The 22,848-nt window shown below is 39.0% G+C and overlaps 1 protein-coding gene across 2 annotated transcripts in view; it reads right to left on the reverse strand.

The window, feature by feature from the left end:
• grid2 (glutamate receptor, ionotropic, delta 2) overlaps nucleotides 1–22,848 on the reverse strand; it is a 2,157,968-nt gene that overhangs the window by 682,592 nt on the left and 1,452,528 nt on the right. For both annotated transcript variants that reach the window (XM_039751125.1, XM_039751126.1), the window contains exon 4: nucleotides 14,163–14,368. In XM_039751125.1, coding sequence (XP_039607059.1) covers nucleotides 14,163–14,368 — 206 coding nt within the window. The remainder of the gene's footprint in view (nucleotides 1–14,162; nucleotides 14,369–22,848) is intronic.

A 22,848-nucleotide genomic window follows, 5' to 3' on the forward strand; every position in this document is an offset into this window, starting at 1 on the left:
TCTCCAACTCTCTGATGAGAAACTATGTCACTGCATACATACAAAACATGTAAAAGCCTGACCTGTTGTCGGTGGGGAAAGGGGCCTTGTAAGATAGCCCCCGAGTCTAATCAGGATGCACTCCAAATATTCAACTCATTTGACATTTTAAATGTATAGTTTCATCCGGTATCATATAGACTCTTCTTTCCACAGCATTATAACTGAATTTCATAGGAGTCTCAGAAGGGATAGTTTCTACAGCAACATTTGTCATAGTGGATAGGCTTAAGGTTGTTTAGTTCATAAAAGACAATAGTTCATGAATACATTTGTAATATCAGGAAGAAATGTAGTAATATTTTTTTATAAGCTGAAATGTAGAATTCATTATCCGGCTTGTCTATGGTATTCCACTTATGTGGTAGTTAAACCCATATTAATGTTTGCTTAATTTGAATAGAATATACATTTTTTCATAGTCATAGCTTATGGTATGGTATATTTTCCCCCTATAAGTTAGTAAGAGATAGAACCTTCTTGCTACAACTGAGAAACAGTGTGATAATAAGATCAGTTGTGTCTAGAACAGGTCCCAGTAAGCAGGGACTTGAAAGACCCATTTTCAACTTAGAAATGGGGTAATCATACAGTTTTCTGACCATTATGAAATGGTTCAGAAACATCATTTTGAAATGGTTCAGAAATATTAAGTAAATAGTAACGATTTGAGATGTAACAAGATTAAGCTTAGAACTGAATTTTTCTTAACATGAATTTTTTCTTTCTTTGCTATTTTCATTTTCTTTTTTGTGTGAACTGTTTTACCTTGAAACTTAACTAAACTTTTAAAAACGAATATATTTTGTCTGTGGAATCATTTCTGCTTGTCAGGCTTTTGTTGAATCCCATTTTTTTGAGTTAGAGCTGCTGAACTTTGGTAACTTTGGAAAAACGCAGCTACAAGCCTCATCAATATTCGGAATGATAGATTTTTAACACAGTCCAGTCTTTTATAGAAAAATGAATTTCAGTCACTTTATCTCATTTTCTACATACTCTTCTCCCTTTTTGTGGCTATTGTGGCTAGGTGTCACTGTTGCCCATTTAAACCCAACAGACAGACACTCAGGACACCAGGTAAAAGCACCAAGAAGAGCTTTAATTATTTTTCTTCTCAAACAGTCCCTTTCAAGCACCACAACCACAATAAAGACAATACCATCAGTAATAATCACAATAATCTTTTTCCTTCACACCTCCCAGCAGGTGCTGTTCACCTCTGCCCAACTCAGGCTCCTTTGCTGGGTCTTCAGCAGTCATTTTTATAGTTCTTGACCTGGAAGTGCTTCTGTTCTTTCTCCCACATGGTTTGCCAGCACTTCCGGGTCAGGCGGAGAATTCAGGTTTTAATCAGCCCGGAAGTACTTTGGGGCTTCTGTTGTCATAATCCATTAGTATTTCGGGCTAGGTGAGAATTTATTCTCCAATCCCCATCTTCCTACAGTGTCCCCTGGTGGCACTCATGGAACCCAGCGGGACTGTGTTGCTGAACTCCATGTCTCATAGTGCCCTGCGGGAATCCGAACCACCACTGCAGCCCAGGGAAGCTGTCATCTAGCATTAAAAAGCTGCCTTCCCCTATCCTTCCATCTCAGGAGCTCCCCAGCCGGGTTGAGCTGCCTGCTGTCTCTTACACTATCCTCTTTATATTCTGGAAGGATAGGCTCTTTCATGGAAATTACCACTGTGAGGCGTCCCACAGCATTTCTTTTTACTTCTGCTTGTCTCACAGTACAATAAGAATCATACCAAGATGACTTGAATCAATGGTTCCGTAATTCAAACATTCTGGAAACCCTGCTTGTTTTCATTTTCTTAGGAGCATTCACAGGGCCGCCCATTCTGCACATTTTGAATGTTGTTGCATTTTCACTAAATGGATAAAGTTTTATACAGGGATTCTTTCGCTTTCCGCTGCAAAAGGTTGGAGAAACATGCCCATCCCCTAACCACATAGGCCATTAGAGATACAAAGGCATGCCTCCTGGGTATGGGAATCGGTAACAGGGCATGATAAAGGTTTGGTTTACAAAAACCTCTCTCCTTAAAGGAGGAGTTTAGAGATCATCAATTATGGCAGTTGTCCAACCCCCATATTCCCCTAACCCAATAGGGACAGGGTAATTTTCATAAATCATATTTTGGGGGTGGGACGTAAGGTCATCAATCATTCATATCACCCCCTGTGACAGTTTCTGTCTGATACTACTACTTATATAAGTAAGTAATTTTAGATTGTTCTGGTTAGCAAAGTACAGTACATTTTTTTTTTTTTCCCTATTTAGGAGTGAGGTTTGTTATTGCTTTTTTGCTTGGAATTTTATTTTAGGTGCAAATTAGGTATCTTAGACTGTGCATCTTCGCACTGCAAGACTTTTTGTGAGACACTGGAAATCAACCCAGGCTTATGCTGCAATATTTTATCATTTCATCTAGAAAAATGCAAACATGAATTGAAGGCATCATATTTATCAAAAAAATAATAAATTCTTATCAATTGTTAGAAGAAACATTTTAATAAATACACAATAAACACTGCTGTACTTTGTAATTTAAATTACTCTCAGCATATCTGCCAGAATGTTTAATTGACAGTTTATTATTTTTGCTGAAAAGCCAGTAATGTTTTCAAAAGCAAACTCTACCTATTATCATTCCTGGTACTACAGCTGGCAGTGCTTGAGTACTCTGCATTATCTTCTTCATTTTTTCAATATACATCAGTATGTGTTTACTTTCACGTGTGGCATATAGTGTATGTTTTAAAGTTTAAAAGAGACTCTCTACTGTTTTCATCTAAACGTATATTTAGGTATATCCTTTTGCAAAAATAATTTCAGCCTGTTTGTTAGTTTTCAACGTTATTTTTGATAAATCCTTACTAATCAAGAGTACATTGTTATGGAAAAATACAATTTAAATTTAAAAGCAACTAAACAATATTGAATATCTATAGTGCTCCACATACTACTTTGCAAAGATATTCATCACCATTTCCTATAACAGCTATATAAATTTTAAAATGTTTTGAAATTCAAATCCAGATACAGTCATTCCCAGAATAACTCTAAGTTGTATTTCCTGCCAATGCTACTTCTAAACAAATTGACCCAGGGATATTACTTAACACTAGAATCCCTAAAGCCTATGAAAAAACTCCCAGGCCACCTTAAATTCCTTTGCATCTCTCATCATCAGCTTCTTTTACTTTGCAAATGTGTCGATCAGCACACGTAGCAAGCAACTTGCTTTCCCATCCCCCACTAATGTAGCTGAAGTCAGACAAAAAGTTCTCCCAGCTCAAGGCTCTCCATCAGCATATAAGGTGCCTGGAGTTGTATAGGGTAAATAATATATTGTTATTTGGAACAAATGCATTTCATTTGAGTTCCATGTCTACAACGATCTGTGTAAGTGTAGGATGAAAAGAAATGCAAGCTAAGAAATGCTGAACACATAGCTAAAGCAGAAACTTTTTCCAAGTCATACTAATAATGACGTGAAGTGTATAATATTTGAAGACTTTAGTCCAAATATCAAATAAACACGTGCAATTTTATTCAAGAATATAACCAAAGTAAAAAAAAAAATCAATTTAGATGTTGCTGTCAATGAGTTACAAACCCAAGCTCAAATGTCAATCGACAGAAAGTTGACATGTATTCTTGGATGGTGCAGAGGTAAGAACATCTACCTTATAACCAAAAGGTTCTGGGTTTGAGTGAGGGTGCTCCTCGTTTTGAGCAGTGAGCTGCTATTATTATTATTATAATAAAAACATACATTTGATTTGAGTCTGTAAGACCCAGTGTAAATTTTGGATACTTGTAAAAGTCAGCAGGTTTTTTTTTTATTATTCAGTTTTATTCTGTCAGTGACATTCATGTGGTACAACAAACTTGCTTCTCCCTCTCTGAGTTGATGACATTCATCTCCATTCTTTTTACAAATTAGTCTCAAACTGATATGCTCCTTCCACCGTGATTCGCCATTGGGATAATGTTCTCTTGTTGGTATGTGATGCCCTTTTTTGCTACACATACTGTTGCTCATTCTTAGTTTCATCAGTCCACAAAATGTTTTACCAATGCCAATGGCAACACCCAATTCCCAATGGAATGACAAGATGGTCTTTGGCAAACCTCAGGCATACAGAGATGTCTCTTTTGGAGAGCATTGGCTTCTTCCTTAATTTTCTACCATGACACCATGGTTGTTCAAAATTTGTTTATGGTAGACTAATGAACAGAGATGTAAACCTGTTCCAATGATTCCACCGTGTCTTTAGCTGTTACTGTATGGTTCTTTCTACCTCACTGAGCATTCTGCATTGTGTCTTTCGAGTCATTTTGGCTGGGCACTCAAAGTACTATATGGGCTCCATTTATACATATATACTGATATATATCTAAACTCTTTTAAAATTACTTTGTAACATTTACAACTATATGTAAATTCTTGCTCATAGATCTTTTGAGATCTTTATTTGCAGGACATGCTTCACATCAGCAGAATCTCCTTGTGAGCAGCAAACTCAAAACATTTGAGCCTTTGCTCATAAACCAAAATATCTCTAAATTACACATCCAATCTCATTTCATTGATCGGTTTGCTAGTTCCTGACTCCAATTACCTTTTGTTGAAGTCATCAGCCTGTGGGTTCATATTATTTTTCGAACCTACATCTGTGAATGACTGAATGATGTATTCAATATGTTAATTAAAAATACAAAAAAATTGTGCATTTTTAATTAAAGCTGACTGTGTTTCATTCAAATAGGAGGTATGATAATTGCCCCACTACAAAAATATGAATAATGTACAAATTGTTTTTAAAAATTCAGGTAATCTGGGATTCAGAATAAAATGTCACATTCCTCACTCTTGTCGAAAAAGGTGTTTTTACTAATATGTAAATATATGGGCAAATATACAGTTTTCAAATTTCCATACACTGCAATATTGTTCCCACTAGAAATTTTAAAAAGATTTTTAGTTAGAAAGAGTTAAGCAGTTTACTTTGTAATATCTATAGAAGGACATCTTATGATTGCTTAGCTATAATCATAAAATTGATGCATATTTCTAATCATTGTTGACATGGCTCTGAATAATGGTGGATTACACTAAATGAAACTAACTACCAGTGAATTCAATACACACTCAGATATGCATGCCACTATTCATATGTGTAATTGATATCAGGAAATCTAAGAATAGGTTGAGATTTAAGGACTTGATAGAGTTATTTTCCATATAATCATTAAGAAAACAACATTGCTTAATAGTATATTAAGGCAATTTTCATGGATGTAGAGTTAATATGGATTAATGAAGCTGTTAGCATGATGGTTTTCCATAGTATTCTTTAAATTCCACAACTTCCCTCTGGCTTTAGGTAGAAAAAAGGAGCTGTCATTTAACATATTGCAATGAAACTGTCATTACTGACCTCTGACTTTCATTTCTCCATGACTGAAGTATTTGTTTTTTAGTAAATGGCAATATAATCAAAATTCATATACTGAAAGGTTACTTTTAAATCTTTGTCAATTGATAAAAGTTTTATTTGATTTAAAATACAGAATTGGCAGAACCAGGATATTTATCATCTAAATCTATTTAATGTCATTTTAGGGTTACAAATTCAGGCTCAGAGTAGGGCATACTTAAGTAGACACCCACCTTCACTCACCTTGGGCCAGGTTAGAGACACTAAGTTGGCACACATGCTTTTGAGTTGTGATAGGAAAACTTGAGTATTGGGGAAAAAATTTGCAGATATTGGAAAAACACACAAACTCCAAACAGATGGCAACTGGGCTCTAGTTCTATACCAAGACTGCTGCATATAATTCAACGCTTTATGTGCTGGAAAAAAAAAAATCAATGCTTTTTGAGCACTCTAAATGAAAACAAAACCTGTAAGAAAAATCCTTGCATGTTGATACCAAATATTTTCATTTGTCAGCATGCAATTTAAGTGTTATGTTTGACAATAGCATGCCGTTTAAAACACACAATTTATTTTTGTCCTCTCCTCCATTGTCAAATGGCTGTAGTTACAAATAATTAATGGACAGATATTGTTGGCTTTCATTTATGTTAAAAAGTTTCAATTTTGTTTTCCATTTGTTTAAACACATTTTTATCTTTAGGTGTACTAATTCTGTATTTAGTAATTTTTTAAATCCATACTTGTATTTTACCAGAGAACCTCTTATTTTACTCTGAGCTTTCACTCAGGAAGAATTTTACAGAAAACTAAACTTGAATTGAATTGAGAAACCAATAATCTAGTAATTTCATAAAAACAAAACAAAACCAGATCTAGAGTGGCATACAATTTACTTTATGTGTCCTAACATAAAACAAAACCAATACAATTTTTCAAACTATTCCTTATTATTAATTCTCATCCTAGGATTTTGTATATATTAAAAAATTGCTTATATAAATTGTTTTCTCTGAGGTGTGCTTCATATTTGTAAGACTCTAACATTATTTAAAGGTATCTGGATGTCATCATCATTGTACTGTGGGATTGATTTTCTTCAACAGTGGTGGAGTTACAAATACTTGATTTCCTGAAAGCTAGAGTTACAGACCTACTCTGATAGAGGTTCTTATGTTATGGCTATATCTTTTAGCATTTTTAATTTTATTTCCTAAACATTTAGAAAAATGAATGTTGTGTATACCAATGATAACCCAAATGCAAAAACTGATGGTGAAACTTAACTGTATGAAATAAAAGTTGAGAGGACTAAGATAAAGACAGACAACGGACCATGTACAGCCTGTAGCTGTTGGTTGGCCTTTGACGAGTGATAGTGCATATTTCAGGGATTTCAAATAATAACCTTTGAGAATGAATGGAGTATGTGTCTCTACTGTCTTTATTGAAAAATGTGCAAGGCCATGAGACTAGATTCTCTTGTAACACCATGATTTGAGTTACTGATGAGTCTGAGGCCATCCTTAAGCATGCAGGATATCTTTCTTCATTTTCTGAAAATAAATTGGAGGAAAGAAATCTATCAAGGTACCGCAAAGCCAACAAGTCAAGCTACTTGTCAGAACTGTGCCTGAAACATATGAGATCTCACTATATTTTATTGTTGCACCATTATTTAGGTATTGACATGCAAGGTAATTGGGCCGGTAAGTGATAGTACTAGTAGTTGCTTAATAGTTGTGTTATTATCAAAGGGACTTTCATATCTGCAACTGACAACATACAGCCTGGAAGCTGAATAATTAAATTGTTAGTCTAAAAGTATATAATGTAATCCAGAAAGTCTTGGATTTAGTAGAGACATTCCAGATCAAGAAATTAATCCCATGATTAAATTATTATTAATTATTTAATTATGATTAAAGGCTGATTCCTGCAGCAGTAACATTGAATATAAATCTGAACATTAGTTTAGTCATATGCCAATACTGTAAGAAAACATGGTGGCTGAAGGAATTATTATTAGTGAGAATGATGTAAGATGGGAGTATTGTCAGGAGAAAGAAATTATTTTACAAACAATATTAAACTGGCAACTGGTCAGGTCAGAAAAGAAAAAAAAAACAGATAATCTGATACTTTGTGCTTTGTTGTCTTTGATAGTCTCTCTGTTTTTATTCATAGTTTAATGAAAATGTTCTTTTTCGTGTACTTTTTAACAAATATGAGAATTTCTTCTTGGATATATGTGACAAACAGGTGTCCCTAACACTATCTACATAAACAGAGAGGAAAGAGTGAGAGAGAAGAGTTGATATAGTAGTATATTGTGATTATAATTTTATAGATGTGATAACAGAAGTTTGATGTGAATTTGTTTATAAACACATAAAGAATCAAATGAATGTCACAGAAAATGGAGCAACTGCAAAGTGGACATATGCTGTTGATTCATTATTTGGCTTTGCTATAGTTTTGCGGTGCACATCTGCTATCTGAAATACATCTTTCATACTTCTTGAATATAACATCCTGGTAACAAAATGACAGAAAAATATTGTTAAATATTATAAATGCATTGTTATTATTACAAAGGGTTAGGAACATTCAGGTATGTGTTGTTGATTTAATCTGGGAATAACCCTTACATTTGTTGAATTTCACTATACTCGACTCCTTTATGAGTAGTTCGGCCGCATTTCTTCTTAACAGACTGTAGGAGGTATAATCCAGTATTGATAAGCTCCCAGTTTTTTCAATTATTACTAACTGTTCACCTGTGTTTATCATTCTCTTCATCTTAAGACGTGATATGTTGCACACCATGTTCCATACCAGCTGAGTTACAGATCATTTAAAAATATAACTGGCTTATATTTGAATTTTTGACGCTCTTCTTTGTTTTATCTGTTTGAAAACAGACAAAATATTTAAACCACTTTTTAAAAGCAAAAACCTATTAACATACCTAATATACAAAATACATTAATTTACATTGTATAGTCAAAAACAAGATTAAGATCTCTAAATAATAATAGCAGTAATTATAACTGAATATTCAGACTAATTAAGGAAAAATATGATGATATAAATGATCATCAATTATCTGAATCTAAAATGACCAAATCTTGAATCTTATTTCTGTTTATCACATAAAGTAATATTTCATCCTATGTTGTATAAATTGAACCACACTAAATACAATATGTCTGAAGTGTACAAAATAAAAGAATTCCCTACTCATGTAATATACATATTAGTAAATTAAAATAGTCCATATTAAAAGAATTGAATAGCATCAAAATAACCATTCCATTTAGTAGTTGAAGTAAATATGGAATAAATTATATTTGAACTGTTTTTGTTTAATATATAGTATATTGCTATACTCTTTGCACCTACTGAAATGCTTAAGTTGTGTTTTTTTATATTGTTAATACAGATGTCCTGGTGGTCCTTTTCAGCAGATTTACCAGTTTTAATTACTGTACTTAAAATAGTTTATGGAATTGGGACTTTGATTGCATTAACAAACTATTGTACCCTACTGGCATGCAATATTGGATCACATGCTGAATTATAACTACCCATTAATATGAATATTCCAGGTCAATGAGCAAGTCATACACACTCTCAGCCACTTATGCCAAATGCAACCTGCCGTGTTATTACATAATGAAGTGTTATAGGGTCCTTGACTCCCATTACCTTAGGATAACAAATAGCTTCATCACCTTTACTAGATTTTAAAACCAGAGGACTTTTGTCACACCACTGCACCAGGCTTATTACATTATCACTGTACAATGTGATGTTACTGGTGTCCTTCAAAAAGCTCAACATAATAGCCTCATTCAATAAAAGATACAGGAGGAGACAAAAATGACGTTTGAAATTCTCAAAATTATGAATAAAATTGTGCAGACTGTTATAATGGAACAAAACACCTTTGACTACATTTTATATGTAGATAGTGTGGCAGTAGGGGGCAGTAGTGCACCCTCGAACCCTCAGGCACACTCCGGAGACCAGGTAATAGTCCAAGAATCTTTTTATTCTTTTCCACAGTGCACCAAGCACCTTCCACACTCTTCACAAATCTCTTTATCACACGCACAATAACCTCTCCTCCTCGCCCAGACACTTTGCTCCTCTCCCACCCAGCACAGCTCAGTGTCTGGACCGAGGCAGCGTCCTTATAGCCCCTGACCGGAGGTGTTCCTGTCGCAGCAGTCCACAGTTCCTTATTCCTTCCGGGTCAGGGCAATCAGTCTATTACTTCAACCCGGGAGCACGCCATACCTTCCTGTCACGTGACCGTGACGTACTCCCGGGTCATAAGGCACAACAGAGCCCATAAGTCCCCCCACAGCGACTCCTGGTGGCGCCCAAGGTATCCAGCAGGGCTGTGTATAAACACCACAGAGTCCATAAGGCCCTGCTGGACCTCGGGGCATGATCCCGCTGTCGGAGAGCTCCTCCTGTCGGCCTGGGGTGCGGACGCCTCGGAAGCCGGCAGTCTTCCACAGTTCCCCCTTAGTGACGACTTCTGGGCGGAGCGTCCGCCCGAGGGGCGCCCTCCTCCAGGAGGACGCGCGTCGTCCGGCCTTGAATGCGTTGTCCCTGTCCCGGCGAAACTTGGGGGACGGTGTACTTCCTGTCTCCCGGGGACAATAGCGCCTCGTGGCCCGGTCGCCGGCAATTATAGCACCGACGGAGTCCTCCTGGCTGTTCCCCTCTGCGGGACCAAAAACATCTCGGGAACTCCGTCAGCGTCGTCTCCGCCCTTCACCTGCCAGGGAAGTCATCATGGCCTGGCGGCCCTCAAGCCTTCTTTCCATCCTGTTGGGAGACCCACCATTCCTTTTGGGGATCTCCCGCTAATGTGGGCTTGCGCTCAGCCTGAGGCCCTCCATGGGAAGAGGAGAGCCTCTGTGCTGTCTGCACACCCGTTACCTTCCGCTTACTGGGAGTCGGCGTCATTTGCACCGCCCCGCACCGATGAACAGCACTATTCAGCTGCACCGCACGGCGGCGCATCCCCCGGCACTCCTACCATCGGCGCTACCCCGCACTTAAGACCGGTCGGGTCCTGGTGAGCCGTACTGCCCCGGAAAGCCACGCCACGCGCATGCCCCGGGCTGTTTGCTCCAGTCCCCGACCAATCGGTCATCGTGCCCCAGTCTCTTGTCGGGTACACAGTGCTTTGACACGCGCTACTCATTCTCAGCGGTGCCCGATCGCACTGTGTCCCCTTATTCTCTACGACACGGGAGGGACTCACCTGTACTCCCGCATCGATCATCTCCGAGCTTCCAGCGCAGCCTGCACAAAATCCTTCAGCGCCTTTACAGGTGCTGCTGCCGTCGCTCCTAGTTCCTCCACTCGCTCCTTTAGCTCTTCGACACCCTGCAAGAACGGTGCAGGGGCTCGAGGTATTTCTCGAGACCCGTAAGTCCAAACAGTTAGTTACTACGGCCGGCTGCATTTTCGCTTCGCGCTGAGCTTACCTTCCGCCGGGAACCAATGAGCACGCCGCCTCCAGGCACGTGTTCCGCTGGGTCGCGCAAAGGCTCCTGGGAGTTGGAGTCCTCAGAGGGACGGCTGGCTACTACAAGCCGGCTGCGATCTGCCTTCTCCTTTACCGCGGCAGACTCGCCAGCCACAACCCGCCCTCTTTGTCGGTGGCTTTTTCTTTCGGGCGGCGCGCCCGCCCCCTCCCTTCGAGGAGGCTCGGACCCGTTAGGGGACAACGGCCTCGTCGGCGGACTCCGGGTTTCCTCCACCGTCCCGACACCCCCCGCGGGTGACCAGTCTGTTGTCACCAACCGCGGCTGTCTCTAGCCGCCTTTCACCGCGACTTGCCTTCTGGGAGCCGCGGCCATTTTGCCGAGGCATGAGGCCGTCATCCAAGACGCCGCTGCAATCCTCCCGCGGACGCCTGCAAAACAGGAAAACAACAAAGACGGACGCCGGGCGGTTTACCTGCAGCCGCCTCCGTAGGAATGCGGCACCCCGGACCGTCTAAGTACGCTGCGCCCGGGATTTGTCCGTGTGCCGGGTCCTTCGCGGCCCGGGCTTGTTTGGCCCGTATCAGCGCTTTGTCTTCCTCGCTCCCGGTCAGGAGGGTCCAGGACATCGCGGCGTCCGTCATGCCCTGCAGGCGGCTGGGACTGACCTTCTTTTTTCCTGTTTTCTTTCCCATGGCCCTGTAGAGCGGGATAGCACGCACTGTTGCCGCTTCCTTGGCAGCGGGTGGTGTTGTGCACCTCCGTGTAAAAATGGGGATTCGACCGAGGGTTGTCTGCCCACACAAATTTTGTTTTTTATGCAGGTCCTCTGCCAACAGACGGCCAGAGAATCCTGCCGACTACGCCAGTGTGGCAGTAGGGGGCAGTAGTGCACCCTCGAACCCTCAGGCACACTCCGGAGACCAGGTAATAGTCCAAGAATCTTTTTATTCTTTTCCACAGTGCACCAAGCACCTTCCACACTCTTCACAAATCTCTTTATCACACGCACAATAACCTCTCCTCCTCGCCCAGACACTTTGCTCCTCTCCCACCCAGCACAGCTCAGTGTCTGGACCGAGGCAGCGTCCTTTTATAGCCCCTGACCCGGAGGTGTTCCTGTCGCAGCAGTCCACAGTTCCTTATTCCTTCCGGGTCAGGGCAATCAGTCTATTACTTCAACCGGGAGCACGCCATACCTTCCTGTCACGTGACCGTGACGTACTTCCGGGTCATAAGGCACAACAGAGCCCATAAGTCCCCCCACAGCGACTCCTGGTGGCGCCCAAGGTATCCAGCAGGGCTGTGTATAAACACCACAGAGTCCATAAGGCCCTGCTGGACCTCGGGCATGATCCCGCTGTCGGGAGAGCTCCTCCTGTCGGCCTGGGGGTGCGGACCGGCCTCGGAAGCCGGCAGTCTTCCACAATAGCTATTGAAAGTACAAAGATATTCTTTTAGAAACCATTTAACTTTTGAATTATGGAAGCCTCAGAGCATAAAACCTAATTTATTTTTTTGCTTAAGAGCATATAAACTTGTTGTAGTACAGAATGTTATCTAAAATATAAACTTGACTTAATGACAAGAATTATGCACATCAGATGGTGTCTTAGTGATGCCAGAAAGCTTTAATGCATAGATAAACACCCAAAGAATGCTATTGCACACTTGGTTTAGAGAATATTGTGATACATTTTGCTTTTTAAGGGACATCCAGTGCCTTTTTTCATATTAGTATATAAAATTATACCTTTTTAGCAGTAAAAGACAAAAGGAGAAGCATATCTTTTTTTCTATTAGGAGCCGAGAGCCGGTTGAGTGAAAAGATGCCCCATATTTTTTGTTAAAGTCCCCTATATCAGTCCAAATCTAGCTGTCCTGATGTATGACTTCAAAACCTCTCTGTATTTTAGATGTGACTAATTTCTTATTCAATTACTTAGATTTTATACTATCTACTTTGTTGTACACAAAATCTTTTCAGCTGTAAATTGTTGCATGATGTTCAATTACCAATCACATCCATTTTATTCAAAAGCAAACACAAGATCTAGACAATGAAATTGCCCAATACCTGAGGTCAATAACTACTAAACTTCGGTCTACGTCAACTTTGGTAACATTTTGATTCTTATTTTGTGCAGCCAGCACTTTGTCTACCATGCATTAATACATAGCTTACATGAATTCACAGGCTGTGTACAACCCTCATCCTGTGGAAAAATATTATATTGTAGATGTACATTATAGTATGGGCATTTATACCAGAGAATCTGACCATATGAAAAGAAAATGCAGCTATACTACATGCCATTATAAACCAATCAGTTGATCACTGCCCATCCAGTTTCTCCCACCTCATCGTGTACTGTTTCCAGGAGAATCTGGTCTCCCTACTGAGAGGTGAATCTTCCCACTTAGAAGACTTGCTGGGCTGGCACTGAACCTTTTTTCCTACTTATTGTTGGATCCTATATATTTTAGAGGGTACTCTTTAATTGTACAGCTCATTTTCATTCATTTGGATTTAAGAATAAAACACTGCAGTGTTTTTAGTTCTATTTTATTTAATGTCCTTATTTTTGCTTTGCATTATGACTAGGCTTTATTTTGTTGATTTGGTTCTATTTCTGGGCAAAATGAACAGGATAAAGTTACCTAAAGAAAACTTCGAAAAGGCCAACGAAAATAATTTGAAAGAAAGAAATATTATGCCGTGGTTTGCCTTTTTTCTAAAGTTTGTGTCTTGTAAAGAAAAGCAAGACTTTGATTCTCAAATAAATAACAATTATAAATAATTACACATATTCTAATAGCAACCCACTAACATAAGGTTTCATTTCAAATTTGAGAAACTTTAAACAAATCCCAAGTGTCTTTTAAATCTTTGTTTTAATTTAATGCTGGCTTACCAAATTCTTTTCAGTGAATACTACATTGCATTTAATTTGTCCATGTGTGTGTTCACTAGATGTGCTAATGCCCAGGGCCATGGCAGAGTAATACGGCCCTGTTTGAAATCCACTGAAAAAACACATACACTAAGTTAAAAATTCAGAAAGATGATGGATATGGATTATTTTACTTGATTGTATTTCCAATCCTAAAATGGCAAAAACTGAACTCCATAGAAAGTTCAAAAGCCTTACCTCAGAAATAAAAGCTTTTGCAGTGGATGGGCTCATAAATAGAATGGCTCTCCTCAAAGTGTCCCTGTAGCGATTTAGTTCTTCAATCCGCATTGTTGTAAACATTCCTGTTATCATCTTGTTAATGTTGTTTTCCACTTTTTGAAGTGCAACATCAATTCCTTGTTGTGAAACTTTGTCCAAGAAGTCTTGAATGCCACGGATATCTAAATGAAATACAAAAAACTTTTTTTTAAAGAAACCATAAAATATTATAATTCCATCCAATCATCCATTTTCTAAACAAACTTATTTCATGATATTGTCCCCAGAGTGATGAATTCTCATACATTGCTAATCACTTACTTAACCTGTGGTTGGAAATTACAGTATCCACACATGTAAATTCCACAAAGAGAAGTATTTTGTTTCCTGGGGCCATGATGTTGCATCACTAAATACCGATACTACATCTCTCTTCAAATTAAAAGAAATTCATGGTCAGTTACCTTCACAAGTAATAATACTAGGCTTAGGTACTGTCTGTGTTCAAATTGCATGTTCATGTCTCTTCAACACCTCCCCCCGGTACTACTCCCCATGGTTGGAAGATGTGCTTATAATTAGTAATGATAACATTGAGTATGAGTGTGTCCTGTGATGGACTCGCACCCAATACTGTTGAGACAGGCTTTTCCCCCTGTGATCCAGAAGCAGATTAAGCAGGTTCTGTTATGGATGTTACTCACAAAATATATTGGTTTAAAGGAGTTTAAAATATACACTCAATGACATTCCCGAAGTTGTCCCTAAGTCACTCTTGTGTTGTCTTTGCTTTGTGGTTAGGGTCTTGTCCTGTTGTAAAGTGAACGTTTGGATTAGTCTGAGGACCAGAGCACTCTGGAACAGGTTTTCACTAAGGATATCTCTGTATGTAGCTCCTTTTAGTTTCCATCAACTTTGTATGGTCTCTTAGTTCCTGCTACAGAAAAGCAACCCCACAACATGATGCTGCCACCGCCATGCTTCAGCACTGGAATGATATTGCACAGGTGCTGAGCCAGTTTTCTCCAGGCATGGTACTAATGCTGATTTTATCAGACAAGGGAATCTTGCTTCCCACAGTCTGAGAGTGTCTTTCAGGTGTATTTTGGCAAACTTTAAGAGGGCTTACATGTGTCTTTTACTGAGGAAGGAATACTGCCTGGTCACTCTCTCTACATTGGTCTGCTGGAGTTTTGCCAGTGTTACTATTAGGTTCTTGGTCATCTCTCACATGATGGCCATTCTCCCAGTATTGCTCAGTTTGGCCAAGGGGCCAGCTCTAGAATGAGTTAGAACATTAGAGCAATTTAGAGAAGAACAGGCCATTCAGCCCAACAAAGCTCACCAGTCCTATCGATTTATTTCTTCCAAAAAAACATAAAGTCAAGTTTTGAAAGTCCCAAAAGTCTTACTGTCCACCACACTACTTGGTAGCTTATTCCAAGTGTCTATTATTCTTTGTGTAAAGAAAAACTTCCTAATGTTTTTGCAAAATTTTCTCTTGATTTTCAGAATGCCCATTGGGTATTCAAACCTAACATTTTTACTTTCAATGTGTAATACTTTATATTTACTGACACAAATCTGCCCACGCCTGTATGCTGTTGAAATCCATTTGTAATGATATAACAGATTCTAAATTATCTGCTAATCCACCTATCTTGGTATCATCAGCAAGCTTGTTACTTATATTCCTATCTAAATCATTTGTATATATTAAAAATAGTAGACCCCTGTGGAACAACACTCTTAACATTGGCCAATTCTGATAAGGTTCCTTGCACCATCACCCTCTGCTTCCTGGGTCTGACCCAATTCTGCACCAATCTATAAACATCACCCTGAACTCCCACTTCTTTTAGTTTGATGCTCAACCTCTCATGTGGCACCTTATCAAATGCTTTCTGAAGTCAAGATAAATAATATCATATGCTCCATTTTGATTGTATCCTTTTGTTGTCTTCTCATAGAATTCCAGCATGACAGTAAAACACAACCTCCCTCTTCTGAATCTCTTCTGAACTCCTGCTCTTGCCAAGTGTTGTTCAATCTTATCCTTAATAATTTCTTCCATTAAATGTACGGTGATTTATGTTAAGCTTATTGGCCTATACAGCAGTTGCTTGGATTTGCCCTCTCACCCTTTTTATATAATGGGATGATATTTGCAATTTTCCAGTCCTTCAGAATCTCTCCAATGCACAGTAACTTCCTAAAATATGTGTCAAGAGTTTATATATGTACTCACTAGCCTCCTTAAGAACTTGAAGGTAAATATTATCTGGTCCTGATGATTTGTTTGATTTCAACCTATTTAATCTGAGCAGTACTTCTCCCTCTACAATTTTTAAATCCCTCAGTACCTCCTTAGTACTCACGTTTACATCTGGGAGGTTATCCACTTCCTCACTTGTGAAGACCTCAGAAAAATGAAAGTTTTAGGGCATATGCTATTTCAACTGTCTATATCTTTTATTTCCCCTTTACAATTTCTTATGCACTTTACCTCCTCCATGAGTGTTCTTTTACTACTAAAATACTGTAAAAATCTCTTTGGGTGTTGTTTCGCATTATTTGCCATATTCCTCTCCAACTGTCTTTTAGCCTTCCTGATATCCTTCTTAATGGTTGCCCTCATGTTCTAATACGCTCTGCGATTCACTTTGCAGTTATTAATCTTATATGCCTTTATAAAGCATTTTTTTTCCTTGCAGCTTCTTTTTTAAATCTTTATTAATCCACTGTGGAGTTTTTTTTAATGTCCTATTAATTCCAAATGTAGGTATGTATCTGTCCTGCATTACATGTAAACCATTTTTAAAACTGTTCCACTGCTCCTAGACTGTGTCCACACTTAAAAGCTTATCCCAGTCTATCCTCCTTAGACTTTTTCGCATCTGCTCAAAATTTGCCCTACTAAAGTTCAACTTTACAATTTTAGTCTTGGCATCAGCACTCTTACAAAGTACTGAGAATTGTATTATATTATGGTCACTTGACCATAGTGGCTCAATCACCTCAGTTCTATCTTGATTATTACAAAATACTAAATCCGGACAAGCTTCACGGCCTGTTGGTGCTTTCACATACCGTGTTAAGAAAACAGTCACTGATTACTTCTAAAACTCTTATGCTCATCCATCTGCAAGGTTATCTGAGTTAATATTTGGATAAGCCTTTTTGATATTATTAAAAAGATGTGTTTTGAAATTACTGTCGGAATTGGGTGGTCTATAAAACACTCCAAAAATAAGACCTTTTCCCTAATGTTTTCCAGGTGAAGCCATATGTCCTCACTAAGATGGGGCTCATCATGGAACTGAAGAGGACTTACATTTAAATTCTGTTTGGCATAAATAGCAACCCCACCTCCTTTTCTGTTCTGTGTATCCTTCCCAAAAAATGTGTATCTCTCTATTTTACACTCACCCTCATCTTTGTTATTTAGTCAGCTTTCTGTTATTGCTATAATATCAAAATTATGCTCTGCTACATACAGCTCCAACTCACTTACCTTATTTTTGATAATACTAGAATTAAGGCAAGCTATTTTAATGTTACTCCTTCTACATTTAAATGTTGGGTTAGAATTTACATTACTACATCGTTTGTTCCTCCATGAATAGATCTAAACCTGGCCAGTCCTAAACTCCCTGTCCCCCCATTCCTTAGTTTGACACTAGAATCCCTGTAGCCGATGATAAAACTCATAATCCAGGGACACCTTAAATCCCTTCGCACCTCTCCAGCAGCATTTTTTTTTGTAAATGTGTCGACCAGCACAAGCAGCAAGCAGCCTGCTGTCCCATTCGCCACCCTTGATGGAGCTCAACTCGGGCAAAAAGTTCCCCCAGCTGAAGTCTCTTTATCTGGATGTGATGTGCATTGAGTTGTATAGAGTAAATACAGTATATTGTTATTTGGAATACATGTATTTCATGTGTGTTCCGTGTCTACAAAGATCAGGGGTAAGTGTAGGATGAAAGGAAATGCAAGGTAAGAAATGCTGAACACATAGCTAAAGCAGAAGCTTTTTCCAAGTTATACTAATTATGACGTGAAGTGTATAATGTTTGAAGACTTTAGTCCAAATAATAAATAAACACATGTGATTTTATTTAAGAATATAACCAAAGTAAAAAAAAACAATCATTCAATTTAGATGTTGCTGTCAATGAGTCACAAACCCAAGTTTAAATGTCAATCGACAGAAAGTTGACATGTATTCATGGGTGGAGCAGAGGTAAGAACTGCTGCCTTATAACCCAGAGGTTCTGGGTTTGAGTCAGGGTGCTCCTCAGTTTGAGCATTGAGCAGCTATTATTATTATTATTATTATCATTATTATTATTATAAAAACATACATTTGATTTGAGTCTGTAAGACCCAGTGTAAATTTTGGCTACTTGTAAAAGTCAGCAGTTTTTTTTTTATTATTCAGTTTTAGTCTGTCAGTGATATTGACGTGGTACAACAAACTTGTCTCCCCCTCTCTGAGTTGATGACGTTTATCTTCATTCTTTTTGCAATTTAGTCTCAAACTGATATGCTCCCTCCTGCGTGATTTAATCATTGGGATAATGTTCTCATGTTGGTATGTGATGCCCTTTTTTTGCCACACATACAGCTGCTCATTCTTAGTTTCAATCGTCCACAAAACGTTTTACCAATGCCAATGGCAACTCCCAATTACCAATGGAATGACAAGATGGTCTTTGGCAAACTGCAGGCTTGCAGAGGTGTCTCTTTTGGAGAGCATTGGCTTCTTCCTTAATTTTCTACCATGACCTGAACACATACCTTAACACATACCTGAAGCATAAACTTATTCCATGTTATACTAATAATGATGTGAAGACTTGAGTCCAAATATCAAATAAACGTGCGCTTTTATTCAAGAATATAACCAAAGAAAAAAAAACATTCCATTCACATGTTGGTTTTAATGAGTTAAAAACCAAAGCTCAAATGTCAATTGACAGGAAGTTGATACATATTCTTGAATACAGCAGAGGAAAAAACTGTTGCCTTCTAACCCAAAGGTACTGGGCTTGAGTCTCAGTGCTCCAAGTATTCAGCTGCTGCTATTATGGGCCCTTATGCCAGATCGACGCTCAGTTGGAAGACGTTAAGCAAACATTCTCGAATTGAAACAGCCAAACATCTGGCATCTACCGTTGACGGAAAAAAACCGGATGCAAATTCGAAAAGCAAAACACTCAGAGACAGTCTTACTGCACTGGAAGATGGATGTATAAGGAATAATATTAGAATCGAAGGTCTCCCAAAGAATCATGAAAGTCCAAACCCAGTCAAATTTGTAACTGAACTATTCTCCAAAATAATTGGCGAGGAAAGAGAATCAGACACTGAGATAGCAGCAGCTTACCACATACGGGGATCAAATACCTCTAAACCTAAGAGTCTTATTGTGCGTTTCAAAAAATTACAATTTAAATTACATGTAATGTCACTTCCCAGACAGAAACAAGAGATCATATTTGAAAATAACCACATTTGTATTTTCCCAGATTTCTCACCCTCAACAGCTGCTAAACATGCTGCTTTTACATTTACAACAGCACTCACGGAAAGCCAAGATCGATTACAGCCTCTTGTACACTTCCAACTGAAAGTTGAAATATTCAAGGCAAGCATTTTATCTATCCGTCTACGGAGGAAGCAGAAAAAGAGTTAAGAAAATTGATCCTGCCCCTTTTTGAAATACAATCGTGAGTCGTATCCTGTCATGGCATGGCAAAGAAGATTTATTGGCTGTTTGATCCGCATGCAATAATACTGGGACTGTAATTATACATACTTTTCCCTTCTCTGCCATTTTTAGTTTATACTTTAACTAGCAAAATACCCGCGCTTCACAGCGGCGAAGTACTGCCTTAAAATTTTTATTAAGAAGAAAATTAAACCTTTTTAAACTGAGGGAAAATATACCAATAATTATTTGTTAAGGATCTCTTTGCATACCACATTGTTAGTTCGGCCCTCCGGTTGTAATATGACCAAGCTGTGCGCTGAACTTACTCTTAAGCATGCAACGTATAGTTGGCCATGTGAAAAGTAATATTGTCTGAAATCTTACAGCTTGGAGTGCTGCTGTCATAATTGCTTTGAGCTTCATGGTTTGTTTCAATTACGACAGTATTTGCAGGACTTGTGTTGAAGTCGCATTCGGCATCTGTCAAGCGCTGTAAGTATACAACCGGTTTCATCGATAACTTCACATCGAGCTTTTGAGAGTTGAAACATTCATAAACATCAAAGTGTCCACTACTGAAATCGTCACCTGTGAATCTAAGATATTTAAGAGTCATTGGCGGTTGTCGAAAGGTGTAAAATATTTGGCCATTTCGGTACACTTGAAAGCGACAACCATAAGTAACAAAGACTGTTGAAAAGTTCAATATGGCGGCCGACAGTGGCATCTTACCACCGAAATAAGTACATGCGTTTCAGTTAGCTCAGGGAAACCGCCTACCAAAATTCGTGAAGATGAAGCCATAAATAAGACAGTTCAACATGGTGGACGCTGTTGACCATTATGACCGTTACGCGTAGAATTTCGAAATGAAACCTGCTTAACTTTTGAAAGTAAGCTGTAAGGAATGAACCTGCCAAATTTCAGCCAACTACCTACACGGGAAGTTGAAGAATTAGTAACATTGGAAAGTTTAATATGGCGGCCGACAGTGGCATCCTACCACCAAAATAAGTACGTACATCGGCTTCGGTTAGCGCAGGGAAGCCGCCTACCAAATTTCGTGAAGATGGGGCCATAAATAAGAAAGTTCAACATGGCGGACGCTGTCGACTATTATGACCGTTACATGTAGAATTTCAAAATGAAACCTGCTTAACTTTTGTAAGTAAGCTGTAAGGAATAAGCATGCCAAATTTCAGCCTTCTACCTACACGGGAAGTTGGAGAATTAGTGATGAGTCAGTGAGTGAGTGAGTGAGTGAGTCAGTCAGTCAGTCAGTCAGTCAGTCAGTGAGGGCTTTGCCTTTTATTAGTATAGACTAGCAGAATACCTGCGCTTCGCAGTGGAGAAGTAGTGTGTTAAAGAAGGTATAAAAAAGACAAGGAAAATTTTTAAAAATAATGTAACATGATTGTTAATGTAATTGTTTTGTCATTGATATGAGTGTTGTTCTCATATCTATATATATATATATATATATCTATATCTATACATATATATACACATACATATCTTCATATCTATATACATATATACATATCTATATACATATCTACATATACACATATATATATACATACCTATCTACATCATATATACATACATACATACACACACACAAATTATATATATGTGTGTGTATGTATGTATGTATGTATGTATGTATGTGTGTGTGTGTGTGTGTGTGTGTATATATATTGTGGAAGTTGACCCGGACACAGACAGGCAGACACGTTCATGTCACCCACAAACACGTTTATTTACAATATTTACAAAATATATGGTCACTAAGACCCACAGTCCACAAGTGCACAAACCCCAAAGTCACAGTCCTGGCCACAATGCCTTTCTTCGGGCCGCCTCCACTCTCCTCTCTTGCCTCGTCCTCCTTCCACCCGACTCTAGCCTTGAATGAAGGGAGATGGCCCCTTTTATACAGGACCCGCATGAGCCCCAGGTGTTCTCGGCATTTCTCCTCTAGCCACACCCCAGCGTGGAGGAAGTGTAGCTGTCCTCCCAGCAGCTCTCCGGGCTCCGTCCTAATTCTTCTGGTGTGGCGGAAGTGCTGGGGTAACAGGTCCCCAAGGCATTGGGGCGCCTCCTGGCGGTGACCACGAGCCCCTACAGGGTGGAGCTTCCATGCCCTGTACCCGTGGCCCCCAAAGCAACCAGGAAGGTGACCCCCACATGATCCAGGGTGGGCGCAGACCCACATCCGGTCCCTCATGGCGTCCCGGCCGGGTCATGGCCCCTGGCATCCCTGACAATATATATAATGTAGATAGGTGTGTGTGTGTGTGTATATATATACACATACATACAAACATACACACAGGTATATATATGTGTATATATATGTATGTGTCTATATGTGTGTGTATAGCTTTGGTCACTGAGTGCAAGGGAAAAATAATAAAATATAGTCTATAAGTTATTAAACAGTAAAACATTAATGTTTTAAGAAGTACAGGTACATTGAGCACTACTGTAGTGGTTGCGGGTAAACTACATTTTAAAGACTGTGTAACACAACAGGTAAGTACTTCTAACAGCAGCTAAAATGTATATGGATCATCTCTCAGTAGTAGATCCCTTTTGAAAGGCGCTACACAACGGCTGTGGTATAGAAATTACATTTTCTATGTGAACGTTCAAATTTCTGTCTCTGGTAATGTGCCTTACCGGCATTACCAGCAATTAAAGAAAATTAGTTTTGTGTCCTCTCCAGTGTTAAGAGAGAAAGGTTTTGGTTTGGGATAAAAGGAAAAAAGGTGTAAAAAAAGGAAAGTTGCGATTTTCTTTTATATAGTATAGAGATGTGTTTGCTGACGATATGATCGCCTTTTGGGGACAGTCGCGGTGGGTCTTGTGTAGACTGGTGAGACGCCCCTGCCATTAATCGGCTGTGATGGCACTGTCAGTCCTCCACTCCTGTGCTTGTCT

This window comes from Polypterus senegalus, chromosome 4 (genome assembly GCF_016835505.1).
Source record: "Polypterus senegalus isolate Bchr_013 chromosome 4, ASM1683550v1, whole genome shotgun sequence".
NCBI classification, from domain to species: domain Eukaryota; kingdom Metazoa; phylum Chordata; class Cladistia; order Polypteriformes; family Polypteridae; genus Polypterus; species Polypterus senegalus.